Genomic DNA, 21462 nt, shown 5'->3' on the forward strand with positions numbered 1-21462 from the left:
CTTAACAATCAAAGCACTTGCAGCCTGTAAAAAACCTCAGTAGCTAAAATTTTCTAGCCAAATTTAATACCAAGAACCAAAATGTGTTGTATGAATTCAAGTTAAAGTTTTATTTTGTAACAGAAGTTGTGAATGTCTGTTTTAAGGAGACCAGGTTTCAAGTATCAAAAAGCTGAAGGGACCGCAAACAAAGGTCCAAGACACTCCCAAACCTACTAAATGTACAGGAAATTGCTAAAATATAAACACTTCCCTCCTATTTGATACTTCAAGCAAATGAAATGCTAGAGTTTATATTTTTTTAAAATTTTGTTTCAACAGATCAACAGGTCTTTAATGTAATTACTTCAACTAAAATGTAAAAATGTTTAAAATTTTATCTTATTCTGTTTCTGCTGGTGTTAAATAAATATATACGTAGGCCAGTAAGAGAAAGAGAATGCAATTCTTCCTTTCACTTCAATGCCTAAGTGTTTTACTAAGCTGACCCACAAAGAGAGGGATCATTGTGTTGGCTCCAGATACAATGCAGAGAAAACTATTACTGCAGTTTTCGTCTTAGTAAGAAATAGCTCTAATACATAAAATAGTAACAGTAATACTAAACAAATGTTTATACTCATATATTCTTCTTTTCTGGGTCTGCTTCTCAAACTCAAATTCATCTTTCTGGTAAACAGACCAGCTCGTAAATACCAAGTAATTGTCACATACTAAGAAGTGTATTTAAACTCGGGGGGGGGAAGTGGAGAGAAGACCCTTTTCTTAAAATTGTGTTTTAAAAGTCTTGTTAGGATACTCACTTAAGTTAAGAATGACCTAAATCTACATATCTCACTTCAAACACACACATCCCAGGTGACTGAGCTAATCAGTTTTCTATTCTACAAGCAAAATGGCTATTGTTTTTGCCAGAAATTTTATCCCAAGGCTGAAATATCTCTCATATTTTTCATGAAAACTGGTATGACTCCACAGAAACTTCTGAATTTAAAGAAACACTTTTTTTTTCTGTCAGATTACTTTTTTGATCAGAAAATTCATCTGAGGAATAGTAGTGATGAGTGAACTAGCTTTGTTCTGTTGTACCCATAGTTATCAGAAATATGGCTTAACTGATTATGAGAAATACTAGCTAAGAAAATATGCTCGCTTTTTTTTCTCACTCCTCAAATCTACATCTGGAATGTGACATTCCACTGAAGGAGGAGGAAGGAGAGAGAAAAGGAGCTGCCTTGAATACACACACAGGGAAAAAGACGACTTAAAAGAAAGTTTCTAATTCCTTATTCTTGCAACATAATCTCTTGCATAACCTTGATTTACTTATATAACTTACCAATGGTCGAGCATCTTCTCGTTCCAGTATCTTCTGAGTCTGATCTGCTGGGAACTTCAGCACTGTTGTTATAACCTTGGCCATTGTCTAAAAAGAAATATGCCACCTATAAGTAATTTCATATGCACTAAAATGCTTTGTAATATTTTGAAAAGCATTTCACTTAAGAATACTATAGGATACTATTTTAGTAATCTCAATGGAAAATACAGCAAAACCAGTACGATATCATCATATACGCATGTTACGTGATTTATACGAACATCATTAAGAGTCTTCATTTCACACTGTCACAAACTGCAGCTATTGTAATACCATATAAGCTCTATGGTATCTGCTCAAATACTTCAAGTCCATTAATAAGCCAGTATACTGTTACAAATACTGCTCCTAGCACATTTGATCTTAGGACGGCCTTTCTGAAAAGCACATTTCAAGCACATGGCACTTGAGAGAGTCCTTATAGGTTCAACTATATTCACATCATCCAAGTATTTTGTAAAGAAATGAAACATTGAGAAAGCAGATCCAATGTCAGATGTGCAACTCCAGTTGTGTAAATATTTTTAGCGGATATATAGTAACCCCACATTTAAGCAGCAGATCATTTAGACCTCCTCAGATGGAAGAATGTAAGAATATCAAAAGCTTTGTGTAAAACAGGCAATGATTATTTCCATTTTATAAACAGATGAGTGCAAAGAAAAATCTCCAAAAGGCACAAAACAAGGTTCAGGTGACTTTTACAATAAAGGTTGAAGTAAGAGCTGCAGTGCAGCTAAAACAGAAGGTGATTGCTACAAACCCAGGAACTGCTGCTCTTAAAAGAATGTGGATGAGATAAGATTGCTGGTCTCAATATCCACTGTTTATTACCAGTCTCACATGTGGAATGAAGAGGGAGGCTGCAGCAACAAAGCAGCTGCAGGACCAAAATGACTGCAGCTAAAAGTGAGAGGTAAAGCTTTAATTTGCAACAATTCTTTCAGTATATAACTTAAATAGGGATAAAAATGAAAAACAAACAAACAAAAACCCAAGCCCTGTTGAACCCTTTCAGCTCAAAAAACTTAATTTTAACATATTAATAGTTCCCGTCATTAAGAAGTGCCTCTACTGCAGTTCCCAGATACACAAAGGAATGTGCTCAGCGCCACAAACTAACATCACACTTTCCTAATTTCTCTTGCCAGAATCCTCATTGCAATAATTCAGGACTGAAAGATTAGAAAGCATTGAGTTTACACTCTGTTCAAACTGTTTGTAACAGAGCTATGAAGAAAGCCTGCTCTTAACCATTTTCTACAGGACACGATGGTATGCAAGTGTTAAAGAAAAATCTACAGACGCTGCAAATACTCCAAGAAAGTATGGATACTTATGTGCCAACCTAAATAGGGGCTATCTGAAACCTTCTTTCCTGAAAATGACCATTTTGTAATTTATCACTAGCAAATGACTCTTCTCCAAGTTTTTGAGGCCACTAGGGAGATTTTTTTTTAAGCAGAATTACTCAACACTATTCAGAGTTGCATAGTTAATAAACAAAGACTGCAGATCTTAGGATAGTATGTTCAACACAGGCCTCTCTAACAGTCTATTCTACTATTAAAAACCCCTAATAACTCATTAAGTGTGTGAGTACACATACACGTTCCCATGTGTGCATCTCTATTTCTACCTATAGAAAGACCCTGAGCTTTCCCAAACATAATAGTTAGTCCTGCTGTAAGAGATGATAGTTTGCATTCCCATTTCTTTCTATGAGGTTGATATATTCAGAGATGTCATCTCTGAAAATAATACTTTTACAATGATACCAATCAGTCCTCTCTGTAATTCAAGAGCTGCTGGTCAAAGGCAGAACCTTTAAAATCCAAATTTTACAGAAATATCCCTTGTTTTTCTGCAGTGCACAAGAGCATGTCGAGGTGCCAGATAAAGATCTGCATAAATGTACCATCTCCAACACAGATGTATATTCCATTACATTCTTCCATGCACCTAGCTGATATCACCACACACATTTACTATACATACAACCTAAGACTGACTTTCCTGGCCTCAGAACAGACTCCAAAGAACATAATGAACTTACAAGTAGAGCATATAGGATTTCTGCAAGACTTAAGATTTAGTGTGCAGTACAGCTGGACAGTGCAACTATTCACGTGTCTATAGAAAATATTATTTAATTTGACCTAGTGGTGTATGCCATGTACTTCCAGATTCAGATAGTCCGAACAAGGTGTATGCTCGGAAAAAGCTGGCAATCTCGTTTCAGATATTGTGCCAAAGAAGAGGCAAAAATAAAGTTTCTCTGCAGGGCAAGACAGTTAAATCCCCCAGCAAAGACTTGTGCAGTTTACAGAGAATGTGATAGCTTACAGGTCCCATATTATGACGATAATTCCTGACTCTTGGATACTGAGCCACTATCAACCCTCAACATTTCTCTTATGTCTCCAGCACTGTAACACAACTGATGCATTCATTAATGTCTACGTAATATGATTCCAGGATCATTAAGAGGCTGCATAAATGGCAACCCATCCTAGATAGTTTACACAGATTCCCTCAGAACTCCTTTCAGTAAAGAGGAATTAATGTCCATAGAGATCACCAATTCCACTGCCTTTGAGACATGGCATGTTTATTTTTACTGTAAAAGGAGATTCTGGACAGAGAAAGGTCACCAGAATGATCTTACAAAGGAAAATCAGAAAAAAGAGTTGCCTCGTCTGGTCCAGGAAAACAAAAGCTGAGAGAAAGGTATGTCTGTACCATGGAGGCAAATCTCAATACGGATCTCTTAACTCGAGGACTGTGCTGGGGAAAGAAGCACATGTTAATACTGTACTAACACACTTAGACTCTGTTTAAAAGATTTTATCAATCACATTGTCATTGCTCATGGTGCTCCAGCCAGCACAGCAGGATGAAACCAGTTTTTGAGACACGGTTCAGTAAATTTAAGATTATACAATACTATCTCTATGAGAGCAGACACTAAGCTCAGTGTCTTCTAGCAACACATCTAATGGCTGAAAGGAAATCAGCAAATGAAATCAGCTTAAAAGCACTTTTTGAAGCCAGTGAAGACACCAAAGTATCTTTGTATTTACATTAGTAAAAATGCTAACATTCATTCCACTTTAATTTTCCATTAGTAAATGCCAGTACAGCTACAATCTTGAACAGTTAATAATAGCAAACTACACAATACCAGAAAATCTTCCCTTCTTGCAATACATAAGAACATTTACCCTTGATTAAAAATTGCTGAGAGGTAATCAAATTTGTATGAACACCCAATAGAGAGGAATATAATCACATTCACTTTTAAGAACTCTGTCATTTTCCCTTACCTATCTGCGTCTAATTTGCCAAAGCTAAAAATTATAGTGCTTTGAAAATAATTTCTGCTGGTTGTTTGTTTAAATATATTTCCTCTTTCAATCATACAAACTTTTAAACAATGCCTTCCCAAGTTATTGCAGGAATCTGATGTCTCTCTTTTCTGGTTTTTTTTTTTTTTTTGGTCCCAATATTCATCTGCTTTTAGGAGCCAGTGTGCAGGCAATGTTCTAATGGCATCTTCTGGTTAAATAAAATGTAATCTCCAGAGCAAATATATATGTATACAAACATACAAATCTATACATATAAGTGCATACATACATAAATTTATTATATTTATTCATATAGCTTTTAATTAAAGCAATTGAAAGACAGAAGAGAGACCTAAAGTCAATTTACCTTAGCAGTGATTGTTGTTGCTGTTATTGAAGAAATCAGCAGCAAATTTTAGTACATCACTGTTAAAAAGGAAAAAAACCCTCACAATTTTTTATCCAAAGTTTTGAGGCACGCATAGTAATGTTTTGAAGACCAGTGAGAAACAGCCTTAATGAGTGACAAAAGAGGTTTCAAACCAGATTTTCTGGAATGTAAATTTGCAACATCCGCCAGCTATTTGCAATAGCCATCTACTCCTGCCTCAAAACTTTTTTCAAATTGAAACATCGCTGACAATGTTTTTTAGCATTTTCTCTTGTCCAAATCCATCACAATTCAAAATCATAAAATTATTCTTTAATGATTTCAGTTGTTTTTTATTAAAGTAGCAGAGCCATCCAATGAGCCACAGGCTTGTGAACAGAAGCTAACTAGTGATTCTAGGTTTTCTGGGTCAGGGATTTGTATTTTTAATAAAAAAGGAATTAACATCAAAGTGAAAAATGGGATAAAAAGGGAAAGAAAGAAGAATCTCATAAGGACAAGATGCCCTGCACAGACCAAGTTTTATTCTGTACAGAGCACAATGAGAACCAAGATAATTTACATAGAAACCTGCATAAAACCTCTCTGCGTAGTCCAAGTTGAAAGCAGTGCAACAAAGAATGGAGGAGCTCCAGGAAGGAGAAAAAAACCCCAACTCATCCACGTAGTATTTATTGTCCAAGAAAAATGTTTGTGTTATGACATACCTCTTTTGAACCTGGTCAATCTCTAAAGCATCACTACCGTTGCAAGCTAGTAAAATGTCAATGTAGGAATGATTGCACAAGCTTGTAGCATACAAGAAGCTGCCTACTGTGCAGTTTTTCACTGCTTTTAAGAGTAAATTAACATTATCTAGACAAGGCATACAGATTTGGGAGTCCTATAAAACATTTTTAAGAAACAAATAAAGAGATATTTCACCATTTCAGAGCTACTAACAAACTATTATTTAACCCAACTGTTACTTACCATGTTTGCAACAAGGTGATATCAAAAGAGCACTTTTGCTAGTATTGTGCATACCAGCTTTCACAGTTCATTAAGCTTGACTGGCAACAGGGTATTTGCAAGTAAAACCATACCTACCTATAAATGTTTTCGTCTCCATAGGTACACTGGTGAGAGATATGACAATGTCCCTTTCCCCTGTCAGTCATCTTGGCATGCCAACAAAATTTTTAAGGTAGGGATCATGCCCCTTTGGAAAAAAACCTGAAAACCTGTTGAATCCCGGTGTCAGTAATAAACAACACGTAATGAATCACAAACACATGGTACTTCAAATTTATACAGCAAGGATGCTAAACTCTATTCTAACCTGAATCACATGCCACCATATAAAACTTTCCATACCTTTGTCTCACGACCCATCATATATTCAAAGAGCACCTTCCTCAAGTATTCAAACTCAGTAGGCTCCCCAAAAAGGGAAACGTCAGTATGGTGAAGGTTTCCATCTGTGTAAACAAAAACAAGAGAAAATTTATACTGACAGTCACTCATATGAATCTAAGTTTCACCAACGGCATGAAATTGAAGAAGAGCAAATGCCGGATTCTGCAGCTGGGATGGAGCAACGCTGAACACAAGTCTAAATGGGGAGAGGAGTGGCTGGAAAGCAGCCCTGCAGAAAGGGGTCTGGGGGTGCTGGTCGCCAGGAGGCTCAAGAGGAGTCAGCAGAGAGTGCCCTGGCAGACAAGAGGGCAAACCCCATCCTGGGGGCATCAAATACACCATAACCAGCTGGTCAAAAGAGGCGATTATTGCCCTGCGTTTAGCTCTGGAGTGGCCTCACCTTGAGTATTGCGTGCAGTTCTGGGCCCCACCATTTAAGAACGATGTTAACATACTTGAACATGTCCCAAGGAGGGCATCAAAGCTGGTGAAGGGGCTGGAAGGCATGTCCTCTGAGGAGTGGCTCGGGATACGGGGTTTGTCTAGTTTGGAGAGATGGAGGCTGAGGGGCAACTGAAGGGTTTTTGGTTTCCTCTGCGTAAACTCAGCAGAAATGTAAGGAACAGGCAAGATTTCCTCACCATTCCTTATCAATGCACCAAGGGACATCAAGTGACATTCGCTACTACACTGTTTATGGTGAGATTTTCTTCTTGGAAAGAAGTCTTCAACTGTTTTGTGTTATGTACCACATTTTTCCTTGCACTTCAGTAGGTCTTTTTCTCCTTTCATGAAAGTCATGGTAGCCCTCTCAGCCTTTGTCCTGCCCCTTCTATAGGCCATCCATGCCCCTGCTCAACTGCTTAGTCTTTGTTTGCATTCATATTTAAGAAACTTCTTTACTTTGAGGGTGCCAGAGCGCTGGAACAGGCTGCCCAGAGAGGCTGTGGAGTCTCCTTCTCTGGAGATATTCAAAACCTGCCTGGACACATTCCTGTGTGATCTGCTCTGGGTGAACCTGCTTTAGCAGGTGGGTTGGACTAGATGATCTCCAGAGGTCCCTTCCAACCCCAACCATTCTGTGATTCTGTGAAACAAATGTACTTAGTCCTGACTGTCCTCAACTTCTAGTTTTCTTATTTGTTTATAAAATACCTTATCTTAAAAGAGTGGAAGGATAACATGGTAAAATAGGGTAAGAACAGATATAAGGAAAATGAAATATTATTGCAAATGTTAATTTTTTTTTCCACTGAAGTATTTTTCATCTGTGCTACCTACAAGGTTGTCAAGGAATCTGAATAACTGTAGAACACGAGACAGAAAGATAAACTTTAGATACCTTCCAAACAACACGTAAGACAGGAGATGGAGGATACAAGCAAACAAGGAGTCCAAAGTAAAACAAAACACTACTGTTGAATATGACAGGCAGTGGAATACCGAACTGTAAATATAGGAATTGGGTTTTGCACTGACAACAGTGAAGAAAAATTCTGAGGAAAAATACCTATTAGGTATTAGAGTAATACGGGGAGTAAGGCCTCGAGACTAAGAGGTCTTGTTACGAAGAGGTGGTCTACAAGAGGTTAAAAACAACAATAATAATACAGTGACATGGCTGAAGTAACACAGTGCAAAAATTATTTTTTAATGGAGTATTCTAAAAAGATATGAATAGAGCACGTATTAAACCAAGAAAAGTAATATTACTGTGATCAAATGTCAGAGCAGTGTATCATGGAAGGGAACTCTAATCACAAGAAGGGTAAAAGCCCAGACATGTAACACAAGAAAGGTCTGTAAAATCTAATGTTTTTATAGTTAAGAATTTTAAAGAGTCATGAAATGTATATTTAACCAGCCAAGACAAATGGATAATTCCTTGTCACCCACTTTCTAGTGTTGCTTGCCTATACCACTCTCTCTGGGGATACAGAAAGCTGAAGAACTCTAATACAGAGCTATTCTAACTGTATGACATAAAACCAAACATCAAACAAAATGTCGTGTGGTTTGCTCATCTGAAATCGTACACCAGTTCTCTTAGACAGGATAAAACAAGGGTAAGACGTCATAAAAACATTATATGAGTATTTTAAAGAGACTGACATTTTCATAAATTGTCTTAACCAAAGCATAGCTTTCAAACAAACAAAACATTTATTTGTGATAAAAACTGTGTACTTACCTCCATATGGTGTTCCAACGGATGTGACATACATATTCTTCTCATAATTTTTCAGTCGGTCTTCTAGTACATGAATCTAAACAGAGAACAGTCAAAATGACAAATGGTGTTCACTGGCAGCTAAAATAAGCATAACTGAGACAAGTTTTCAGCTAAAAATCATCACCTTCTATGAAAGCAAAATACATTTGCATTCTGAGGAAGAAGAACATTACAAACTGTGTTATTAAAAATTGTCCCGGAACTACCTAAGGTGATTAATGTGTATATACGCATAATGATATCTATAGCAAATGAGATATATATATATGTGTGTGTGTGTGTCTATTTTATACACATAAGCACAGGTAAAAAATGACAAAAATAGTACCTAATATCAGAAATATTCAGTTTAGAAAAATAAGAGATCCATAATTTCATGAAGACCACTGTTCTGTTTTTCACTGTGCAAATGTGCTAACTTGTATCTCAAGCACATGGTATTTTAATTTGCAGGGGATAGAGGAGTACTTGGAAAAGCGCACAGATCGCCTGAGAGCAAGTCTGAGTCAAAACCATTTTAGGTGCATATTATTTCCATACTACCTGTGTGATGTGCTACATCATCACTTGAAAAGAACAAACTGTCCAATATTGCAAACAGTATCAAGAATACTTTTAACTCGTTCAAACAGTGCCCTTACCTGCTCTTTCAACTCCTGCTCTTTCAGTTTTGAATCATTGACTAGTGTTGTCTTCTGTGCAAGCTGTGCCTGAAAGAACAGCCACATGGAAATCATCAGGAAACTAAGGATACCTCATGGCTACCTTTTCAATAAACTTCTTTCTCCCTTTTAACACAAACTTATTAGCAGTCTTTCAGTTTTCAAACTGCTGTGAAACAGAATTACCCAGAGAGCAAAATCAATAAAATATAAGACTTACCTGAAGTTCTGTTACTGTGACCTAGAAAAACAACAAAAATATTCTATTACAATATATGAAAAATACTGAATATATCAAGCACTGGACACAGGTAAAAAAAAAAGAAGAAATATCAATCTCCTAGATCCGATAGAGTATCTTAATTGAGGATGATAAAAATTGAAATAACCAAATTAAAAATGTAAAAATAAGTAGTCCCATAAATACAGTTTGACTTACTTGTATTGACAGTACATAAACCTTGTATTTAAATTTCTCATTTGATCTCTAAGACAATTATAATGAATATAACTTGAAGAACCTTGTGTTTCCAAATCTTTACAAGATGCATATTGGAGGTGAATGATAATTGGACAAGTACGAAGCACATGCCAGAAAACCCTAACTACTGTTAATACTTTCATAATATTGTATCTTTTTCCTTCCTTCTTGAGGTTGCATTTGGAAACATGAACATTTGCCTGAAAATGGCTTCAGCTTAAGAGCTTCATGAGCTCCGTATCTTGCAAAGACAAAAATGTTTATGAAGTACGGAAACAATTCTCAGCTCAAATTTCTAGCTTTTAATATTCCAATTCTAAGGAAAATAATGCTTTAGTAGTCATGGGTATAGCTCAAGGTGGTAAAATCATTTTAACATCAAATAATGTGTGTGTGATTTTTTTTTTAAGGTAACCTAAACCTTAACACAGAGGTGGTAAATACTAGTTCTTTTATCCTGAGCCTCTTTGGAGTTCTGTTGAAAACTACTGCCCATCTCAGTAGGTTCATAAAACCTGTAGGTTTTCCTACACTCTGCAAACAGAATATAGGTGAAAGCAATTTCTTTATGGAGCTTAAACCTGTAAGCGCAATTCTTGCTTCTGAAGATCTCAATCATCTGATCAGATATTTATTTTCTCATTAAAAGAGAGAATTTCTGATATTTTTACATCGAACACTAACACTTAAGGATGTTAGTGTTTGCCAACTGTTTATCAGTCAGACAAATATTGTTCAAATGTATAGTTATGCTTCATTGTTGAAGCGGATACGGTCTACCTGATGTTTGGCCTAGGCTGACAAGAAGCAGGACAGGAGGTTTTATAAGACAAATTTCTGTGAATTGGAAGACTCCAACACTCCAACTTCAGACAACAAATGTATCAATTGCCCTCAAAAAGTTGCTTCCAGTCAATGAAAGACTTCTGAGCTGTTTTACTACTACTGCTGAAGGAGAAAAAAAAAAGTTACAAAGCAACAAAATAAAAAAAAATAAGATGAGACAAAAGATACCACAGCAAATATGACAGAATTCATTTGAATGCACATGTAAAATCCAGATGTGGATTTGTACACTCCTGCTCAGATATGTGGACAAGGTCCACAGGGCCTGTCCAATTTTCTCATCTAGCTCTGTAATGCTGCACATACATGCTATTGTATCAGTTGCAAATATATGCTGTTGTGCCAGGTAACAGCAAAATTGGTTTCCTACAGACATACTGAAGACAGGCAATGGACAAATTAAGATAGGTAAGACTCAAGAAGAAGAACAGATCTTAACTTCTAAGGAGGGGAAAAGAAAACGACCTCCTGACCCCAGAACAGAATCTGTCACAGTGAGAATCCAATTCTGAAATGCTGATAACACAGGAACTGGAAGCCCACTTACAGCACTCTAAATACATGAGGTTTGACTGGACCAGGAGACCTACTAGGAACTATCTGCACATTTAATAGCGTAATCTGACTATTAGAATAGTTAAGTTGTTTTGAGATGAAGTCACCATTGTGAATAGCATGAAATATGAAATCCACATTCAGATAAATCAGAGCTATGCAAAAGAAAGCTTGTGCATGATTTGTTAAATTTGAATTTACTTGGAATTCTCAAAATTACTCAAGAAAGACTGATGTCTGTATGCCAGTGAAATCGTGGATATTTAACTGCCTTACACTCACCAAAAAATCCCAGCCTTATTCTGCAAGCACTTTGAACCTGGATGTTTTAACTGTACTTAGGTACATACACTAACACGCAACCTGGTTTTCCTCCCCTCCAAGTGAGACATCACTTCTCCTTTAAAACAAAGCTATTTACCAGCAATGGAGTTCTCTCAACTGGTTTGTACCAGCCAGAGATGGAAAAACTCCTTTGAGTTTCTCCAAAGTATGCCATGGAAACTCCAAGGAGTAGAAAACTGTGGACAAGATTCCAAAGACAGGCTAAATTAGCTCTTTATTTTAAGTAGATTAATCTTTACACTGAGATGTAATACTTGCAATATTCAAATATTTTACAGCTCTATGCTATCATTGCAAATCTGTGCAATTAAATACCACTGCTGGTATATAGATTTGATTAAAAAAACTTTCATGTCCTATCAGTCAATATGTAATCCTGAAGATGCATGCATAATAAGACACTAAATGACTGCCTGTATTTATAGCAGACTTCTATAACAAAGTAAGTAGGGAAACAGTTAACACAGAAGTCCTAAAGATAAAGTACTCTTCATACTTTTCAGAATCATGTTGTAGGGTTTCTTAAGGAATCTTCCTCCAGATAATAAGATTATTAAAGATTAATTTCAGTGGGTGGACAAGGGCTGATTAAGAATACAAGGCAGTCTGATACAAATACTTCTGGTTCTCCTGTTATGGAAACAACACTCACGTAATGGAATAGTTACTAAAAGTAATGTAAAGGGTGTTGTAAGCAAGTGCAAGGTAGACGGGACAAACATTAGGATAGTGAGGTAATTTGTACTCTAAGTTCGTAGTGTCAAATAAATATATTTAGTATCCCCATTGCTGCCTGTTCTCAAAATGAAAAATTTTAAAACAAGGTTAATATGAATTCTCACTAATGACTCAACACCTGATATACTCTTCCTCTCTCAGTTTAATAACTAGTAATATTTTTTCATCAAAGAATTCCTCAAACTAAAATGTGGCCTCAGAAAGAGAAAAGCATGCACTCAATCTTCTTTTAATGAAGACCTCTCAGTCCATAATTGATGTATTCAAGGTACTGTTTCAGAGCCTTTGGAATTCAAATTTAAAAAAAAAAAGAACACACTAAAAATGATCCAATATGACTTCCTTTCCTTCTAAAGGGCTTCCAGTAAAATCAACATAAAGAACATACATAGAGGGGGAAACACCCCACCACAATAATCACAACAGAACTGGACCTTTTAACATACCATTTAAAAAGGTAGTACCAAATACTGCAGATTCTAAAGACATTCACTTTTGAAGGTAACATGTAAGAGAACAGAAACTCTATGGGAAAGTGAAGGCCAGATATATAAATAAAATCCAACTAAGAGCAAACCACAACACTTTATGAAGGCTTAGCATTTCACACCTAAAGATATCAAAATAAACGTTAGCTCTAGCTCACCTTTTCATTGTGCCAACGTTCCTCTTCTGCCATCCTTTGTTTGTATTCCTTTTGCAAGTCTTCTAGCTGTGTCTGCAACTCGTGAACTTTTGCTGTCATTTCTTCTTCACGAGCCTTCAAAATACAGGAAAAAGTTACTTACACAATCATCTAACCACTCAAAACTTCACTACAGTGAACAGTAAGCAATCAACAAAAGAGCTATGCTATATACAGAAAGAATATGCTTGAACACTGGAACAGGCTGCCCAGGGGGGTTGTGGAGTCTCCTTCTCTGCAGACATTCAAAACCCGCCTGGACACCTTCCTGTGTAACCTCATCTGGGTGTTCCTGCTCCGGCGGGGGGATTGGACTGGATGATCTTTCGAGGTCCCTTCCAATCCCTAACATTCTGTGATTCTGTGAAATTCAATATAAAGGCTAGTTATACTACAGGACTACAGAAGAGAGCAAGAGACAAAGACACGAGCTTCACAAGATTTTGCAGGCCTTCAACAATATAGATTACATAGTTAGGATTACAGTTAGTTTTTCAAAAAAAAAGGAGCTATTACTACCTGGCACTAAACCAGCATTTACGTATAATCCAGTATGACTGCAGAGATTGTCCCTGCTCAGATGACCTTCATGAAAGGGACACGTTAGGATACAGAGTTACTTCCTATACTCTGGAAGTGACAAGGACTTAAATCCTTTCCTCAGTCACTCTCACAAAGATGTTCCTAAAGCAGTTTGAAGCACATTCTCAGAAACAACGACTTCCTCTTCACAAGGGCTTAAGGGGCGCTAAAAGGCATGGAGGAAAGGAGCAGCAGTGAGAATAACAGAATCATAAAATGGTTTTGGTTGGAAGGGACCTTAAAGATCATCTAGTTCCAACTCCCCTGCCATGGGCAGGGAATCCCACTTGTCCTCTGAAATGTAAAATATCGAACTACAGCTTATTGCAGTTCAAGGCAACTGTCACTGCTATCCTTAATGAGATGCAAAAAGTAACAGTGTTCATGTCCTCCAGGTGCACAGAAGTCAAATTAGGCTAAACCTTCGAGATCATACATTGAGTACAGTGTGTATGTTTCAGACATATGTACAGATTGAACACATCAGAAAACAGAGAGGAATTACATTTATGACTTCAAATTACAGACCCATTTGGGCCTGTAGAGTAAGGACCTGAATGGCAACGCACTGCACATTCAGGTAAGAGAAATATAAATCCTCCAGAAATGCAGATTTTATAGACCTATGATACAAAACCAAACAAACTCAACAATACACCACCACTACTCTAGTAAAGCTTAAATTTACCTCCCTCACTTTCCTCATTTCAATCTGGAAGACAAACTGCTAAAGGATAGAAGGACCTAACTGTATAATTTTTATTGACTGATAAGAGCTCAGGCTTAATTTTTGGTGTTCTCTCACGTTCATAAAACACAAACACAAACATTTTAATTGCAAGCTAAGTCACCACATATATCAAGTGTAATTCAAGCAGTAAGACCCTTACTAGAAAGAACTCGTTCTCTGCCTAGCTGTGCAATGAAAAAAGGGGAAGAGTTATTTAGAAATGTATGTAGTCATATCACTTTTCAGGAAGATACCTCAAGGATTTCTTCATATTTTTTCACAGTTCTTTTTAGATCATCATCTTTTTCAGCAATTTTTTTATGCAACTGTGTTGTCTCTATGTGATGATTTTCTATCAATTCAGTTTCTACCTCCTGGGCTTTACCTGTAAAAAAAGTCAGGTGATATAAAAAAAGAGAACATATTTATTTTGCTAAATTATGTCACAACAGTATTAAAGAAAGCTTAAAGACAACTTTGGAAGGCATCTAGAAGGAAAACTTGCCAAGAACATTCATTTTTCCACACTGTCAGTGACAATTATGAAGTTTGTTGTCTGTAGTTTGGTATCCGGAGCAATTTTTCTCTACATGATGCTGGAAATTTTCTCTAAAAGTTAAGATCTCAACCAATATTTATCAACTAATTCTGTCTCCTACTCTATCTAGAGAAGTGATTGAAACATCTGCAAATCTTCAGAAATTCATCACTTGTAGGTGTACTTCCAGTAACTGTGGAGTCAAAAGATAGTTCCTGCCCACTTTTCCAACCTCCAGTTTACACTATGGGGGCAAAAGATGGACAGAGAAGTTGAAACGTGCTGTACCCTAGTTGTAACCACACAGTACAGCAATCAGACGTCATATCCAGTTGGTACCTGTTGGTCATTACAGTGAAAGAAGTCCGCAAGACACAGCTAAGAAGATGCAGTCCTGATGCCCAGATAGATCTAAGTTTCTCTAAAAGGCATCCTTCAGTGTCATATATTCCATAACGGAGCACTAAAGGTTTGAACTGCTGAAGTCAAAGGAGTATTATAATGAAAACTCACCAATGTGCTTTCCCCAAAACAGCTGAAGGTTTGGTTTCTGGCTATTTTACTGATTAAAGTTATATTAATATTTCACTTACTGATTGTCTCTTTTACTGCTGTTTCCAATTCTCTTTCTTTTTGAGCCAGCTGCGTATTGAACTCTCTCATTAACTGCTTTAAGGCGGAGTTGTGCTTTAACTCAATGTCTTCTTGTTCACATCTGTACAGAAACGTCAAAAAAATACAGCGAGGAAATAAAATGTTTAAAGAGAGTGCGAGAACAGTTTAGCAAGGTAGGAGAGCTGGGAATGCCTCCAAAACTATTTTAGAATGGGATGGTTTTAAGTTATATGAATTCTGTGGGATTCGTGGAGGGTTTTTGTTCCCCTCCTATTGAATCCACCTGGAAGGCATAGTGTTTCATTTAAAAAACACCCCAGAATTGAACCCTTCCAAAAGATATAGAGTTTTAGCTGAGGGAGATGAAGAACTGGACGTAACGTATGTGCCACATCAAAGCAGAATTTTTAGGGAATTCCTTGCTAGAGAGGCTGTTAGAGCCGAGTAGTACCACATTTTTGTGCAGCACATATGAACAATCCTTGATATCATTGGAACACAAAGATCTCAGTACTAAGTTTTAATAAACTTTGTTTCAATTACGTTTGTTTCCTGTTTGAGGAAAATAGAACTATATTTTATGTTCTGGCAATACTGAAAATGATCATCACTAAAACAATTCAAAAGTGGTATTACTTTGCCAAAAGACAAACCACCTTTTAAACTGATGACTCAAACAGTGCTTTATATGTTCATGAAGTGCTACTTTCAAGTAACTCTTCTCTTGCTGTTTCTCTATTTAGAAAAAATCACAGAATAATACCAGTCATTATTTCATTGTTACAAATTGACCTTTAAAAAAGTATTCTTGAAGTTTTAGTGGTTAAAGATAAAGCAAAGAAATGGTAACAAGACCAGGAACAAATAATTTACCGGATTTTCTCCTCCATTTCTTCTAAGGACTCCTTCTTTACTATGTCAAGCTCCTGCTGATGTTCTTTTCGCAGAGCACGTAAGTCTTTTTGAAGATTATTCACTTCTTTGCGTAGTTTCTGTTTCTCCCTTTCAGTCTCTTCCAGTTTCGTCTGCAAGTCCTTCTGCTGGTTCTGCATATCACCCAATAACTTCTGCAGCTCCAAACCAGATTTAGCGTTTTCTTCAGCATTTTCCTCAAAAGCTTTCAGACAGTCACTTCTTTCATCCAACCGTTGCTGTAAAATTTTTAGCTTTTCTTCGTATCTTGAACTCATATTTTCCATCTCAATCTTATGCACTTCATTTTCCTTCACTAGACTATTTTCCAACTCTTTTATCTTCTGTTCTAAAGACTGACTGACTGCCTCCTTTTCCTGCAATTTTTTCTGGAAATCTCCAATTACATTCTGCATATCAAGATGTTTTTGTTCTTTAGCTTTTAATTCTTCCCTACTGCTTGCTAAATCACCACCACAACGAGCATGTTCACCTGCTAACAAGGAGTATTTTTTGGTTTGCTCCTCGAGTTCCTTCCTGAGGCTTTCAGTCCTACTCTGCTCCTCCTGACGGCTCTTCTCAATACATTCTAGTTTTTTAAGGAGTTCTTCCTGGGTTTTTTGCAGTTCTAGATGAGAGTTATTACTCTGTTGTTGTTCCTTTTCATACTTCTGTAACAATTCATCTTTTTCCGTTAAGCCCTTCTGTAGCACATGCATTTTCTCTTCGTATGTCTGCCGGACACTCTCAAGTGCATCATTTTTTTCTTGTTCTACAGAAGCTTTAATACTCTCTACTCTTTGCAGCATTTCTAATTCTGTGGAATTTCTTGTTGACTTTATTTTTTCTTCTAAGGACTCAATTTTGGCCTCCCTCTCCTGCAGTTTTTGTTCCAAGTCTCTCAATTGATTTTCTCTATCTTGCTTAAACTGCTGTTCCTTTCCTTCCATCTGACTCAACAATTGCTTTTTAATAGAACTGATTTTTTGCTCTGCCTTCTTTTTCAGATCTGCCAGCTTAGTGCTGTTCTCTGCATTCAGTCTCTCTTCTAATTCTTTCAGTTCTTCCTCTTTGCTTTTAAGTATCGCTGACTTCATTTGATTGAATTCCCTCTCTTTTGCTTCAATTTCAGCTTTCAGCGAACCTATTTGCTTCTCAAAATTAAGTACTTTTTCTTCAGCCTCCTTAAATCTATTGTCCTTTTCAAAAGCCACCTTCTCTGCCTGCTGGAGTTGCCAAGCTATCTCTTTTTGCTCTGTGTCTTTTTGTTCATTATACTTTCTAAGTTCCTCCATCAAGGAATCATTTTCTGAAGTTTTCTGAGCAATGTGTTCTTCTAGTTCTGCGATTCTTTCTGCTTGTTTTTTTAACTTTGCAGTTAACTCACCTTCTTGCTTTTCCCTCCTGTTTTGCTTTTCTTCCAATTCACTTTTTAAACTATCGAGATTCTTGCTTTGTTCAGCCAGCTGCTCCTTCAGGTTATTTAGCTCTTCATCTTTTTTGTTGGCTTCAATATTGCTTAATTCAAGTTTGCCCTGCAAATCTTTAATAGTGTCATGATTTTGTGTAAACCTAGTTTGTGCTTTTGTCTTCCACTCTGACAGCTTGGCAGTGCAACGATCTACCTGTTCAAGAGCTGATGCTTTTTCTTGACTCAGCGTCTCAACTCTGGACGATAACTCCCGTACCTGGTTTAACAACTGCAACTGATCCTCTTGATGTTGCTTGCTTAACAGAGACATGGCTGCTTCCTTCTCCGTTATCATGCTTTCAAGTCTAACACTAAGGTCATTAATTGTTTTGTTGAGAGCAGAGATCTCAGATTCTTTTTCCTGGAGTTCCTCCCTCATTGACGTGACAGCATTGATATTTTCAGATAACTCTTTCCTCAGCTGTGTTATGCAAGTTTCTTTTTCTGACGCTGCTTGCTGCTGATGCCCTCCCTCTTTTTGCAATCGTTCCTTTTCTGTTACAAGTCCTTCTATGTCAGCTCTCATAGACATAATTAAGTTGTCCTTCTCTTGCAGCTGTTCCATTGACTTTTGCAAAGAAGTACTTGCAGCAAAATGATGCTCTGTTACTTCTCTAAGTTGAGCTTCTAGTTCAGGAACCTTACTTGTTTTAATTAATACTGCTTCTTTAACTTTTGCAGTTAGACGCTCGCAATCTGCAATTTTGCAAGTTACTATGCCAATTTTTTCACTACATTTTTCAATTAATTCATTGCTTTTTGTTTGCAATGAGGCTTCGACATTCTTCCAACAAGCATCTAACTGGGCTGCAAGTTCCTCTGACCACCTTTTAAGCTCAGTTTCTTTTAGCTGAATTGCCTCTATTTTTTTCTCATAATTTTCATGATCTTTAGACTGAGAAGACTGCACAGTTTGGAGTTTTTCTTCAAGTGTTTTCAGTGTATCAGCCAGCTCGGTAATTTTGGCTTTGTCCATTTCTTCAACTGCTTTCTGTTTACTGAGCTGTTCCTGAAGTCCTGACTGCTCCTTCAGGGACTGATTAAGATCACTTTCCAGTTTTTTCAACTGTGTTTTCAGGTCACTTTCCTTATCTGACAAAGCATTCACCTTATCCACTGACTGCCTTAGTTGTTCCTCCAATTCCTTCAGGAACTCCTCTCTTTTCACCTGTTCTTCCTTCAGTCGGGTTATTTCTGTTCTGGAGCTCTCATTCTCCGCACTGAAGGTGGCAAGTTTCTGTTTCAGGTCTCCAACCTCCTGCTCTTTCTCTTGGAGTTCCATTTCATGTTTTTCCTGGAGCTCTTCAACCTGCTGATTGAGTTTCTTTTCCCAGCTCTGGGTAACTTCTTCTAACTCCCTCCTATGAGCCTCAGCAAGGCTCTCCAGTTGCTCTTTCTGATTAGATTCCAGTTTCGACACAGCATCACTGATTCCGGCTGAGCTGGCATGTGCCATTTCCAACATTTTAGCATTGAATTCGCTCTCTTTCTGACTGAACTCCAACTGCTTGTTTTCAAGTTCTTTCTTCAGTTTAGCTTCCTGCTCAGCAAGTTTCTTTTTGAAAGTTTCCTGCATATCTTTTGATTTCTGTTTAATTTTCTCCATTTTGTTCTCCTGACGTTTCAGTTTACTCTCATGTTCTCCTTGTAAAGCACTAATTCTCTCCTCTGCAGCTAACAGTTTCTGTGTAAGCTCTTCCACTTGCTTGTTCTGTAACTTCTTCACATCTTCAATTTCATTTTCCTTCTCAGTTAGACTTCTCTTTGTCTCATCAGCCTCTCTTTGTAGATCCTTCAGTTGACATTCATATTGTTGTGTTAGAGAGGTTACTTTTTGTGCATTTTCACTGCTTTGCTCTTGTAAACGCTGCTTCAAGTCATGCACCTGAGAAACGTACGACTCTAACTCATTCTTAACTTCATTCAGCTGGGATTCAGTTCTTTCAAGCTGCTCACTAAGTTGCAATTTTTCACCTTCCAGATCTGTCAGCTTTGGCTGCAGCTTTGCTAATTCCTCTTCATAAATCTTTGCCTGCTCATTAGAAGTGCTCCGATGAGACTCTGAAAGCTCCTCTAGCTTTGCAGACACTTGGACAAGTTCAGCTTTAGATCTTTCTGCAGATTCTTTTAGGTTCTGTTCATGTGCCTTTAGTTCCTCCAGATGTCTGTCTTTTTCCTCCAATGACTGCTTGAGTTTGTTGAGTTCCTCTTTGAGTACCTTCTCAACACCTTGAATAGACATTTCGTGCTCTTTTAACATCAGTTCGACCTCTTCATTGTGCCGTTTCCTCTCTTCTACCAATTCTTGCTTTGCTTCACACACTTTACTATTCAATTCTGAGATCTCTTGTTCTAAATCATGACGTATTTTTAGTGCTTCTGATAGCTCAGAAGACAGCGCTTCTAATTCTGTTTGTTTCACATCAAGTTTTTCTAATGTTTTTTCATTCATCTCTTCTATGTGTGCACGGAAAACCGTTTCTTTCTCTTTCAAAATTGTGTCTATCTCTTGTTCTTGTTTCTCTCTCAGTTTTTCTATTTCAGTTACTTGTTGTTGCTTTAAGAGTTGAAGTTTTTCTGTCCAAAGCTTCTCCTGCTGCTGTTTCATGTTCTCCAATTCTTTCTTGTGTTTTTCAACTATATCATTGATTTCCTTATTGTGCTGCTTTTTTTCAGACTCCATCAGAGTACTTAATTCCTCTGATGACTTTCTGTCATCTTGTGAATACTTTGCAAGAGTGCTTTCCAGTTCAAGAATCCTCTGTCAGAGAATATAGTTTTAAAAGTATATGAATATTCAAAAGGTAACAAATTGATCAAATTTTTAAAAATCTCACCAGGCTCACAAGACCACAACTAATTTATTCCATTATTTTTAGTGAATATTAACTTTTTATATAAAACTTTCATTCATCTAGTTTCTCAACTTTGCTTCCGTTATGGTGAGTTAGTTATTTAATAACATTTTCTCAATTTCACTGCAGTAAAAATAGATACAATAAAAACTTGGAAAGAATTAATTCAAATAAAACAATCTATATTATATTTATGAGAGATATGTTCACATTTTCTTATCAAGCTAAAATACCAATATGCAAGATGAAAGACATTGGGGGTCTACACAAGTATTACGGAGCTTTGCACATATCTACCGATTTATCTAAATTCCACCTCTCATGGAAATGCTGCTGTAAAGTTAAAGTGCTTCTGTAGTTGAATCTTCCAAACTAATATTTGTGAAGTGGTGGAGTAATGTATAAACTTGCATTAGCAGATAATACAATCTTACCTGTTACATAAAGCAAAGGACACTTCAAAAATTTAAGCAAATTTTTTTACTTACTCAAGTGTCCTTATAAGTGTCTGTATGGTAGCAGTACCCAGAAGTTAAACAATTTAAAGTTTAACTCTCCTGTATAACATACACAAAAATGATGTAGACAGATAGAAATTCATATCCTATGAAATGATATAAAGTTAATGTATTTCTTGTATTTCTATATTTTGCCATTTAATCTTGTAAAAAAATAGGGGCTGCAGCATACCATG

General features: G+C 36.8%; 1 protein-coding gene across 3 annotated transcripts in view; it reads right to left on the bottom strand.

The window, feature by feature from the left end:
- GOLGA4 (golgin A4) overlaps positions 1–21462 on the bottom strand; it is a 213595-nt gene that overhangs the window by 3704 nt on the left and 188429 nt on the right. For all 3 annotated transcript variants that reach the window (XM_065627491.1, XM_065627490.1, XM_065627488.1), the window contains 9 exons: positions 16404–20674; positions 15509–15630; positions 14632–14762; positions 13027–13140; positions 9636–9656; positions 9395–9463; positions 8712–8787; positions 6479–6582; positions 1340–1426 (listed from right to left, as the gene is read on the bottom strand). In XM_065627491.1, coding sequence (XP_065483563.1) covers positions 1340–1426; positions 6479–6582; positions 8712–8787; positions 9395–9463; positions 9636–9656; positions 13027–13140; positions 14632–14762; positions 15509–15630; positions 16404–20674 — 4995 coding nt within the window. The remainder of the gene's footprint in view (positions 1–1339; positions 1427–6478; positions 6583–8711; positions 8788–9394; positions 9464–9635; positions 9657–13026; positions 13141–14631; positions 14763–15508; positions 15631–16403; positions 20675–21462) is intronic.

The sequence above is a fragment of the Caloenas nicobarica genome, chromosome 2, assembly GCF_036013445.1.
Source record: "Caloenas nicobarica isolate bCalNic1 chromosome 2, bCalNic1.hap1, whole genome shotgun sequence".
In the NCBI taxonomy this organism is placed as follows: domain Eukaryota; kingdom Metazoa; phylum Chordata; class Aves; order Columbiformes; family Columbidae; genus Caloenas; species Caloenas nicobarica.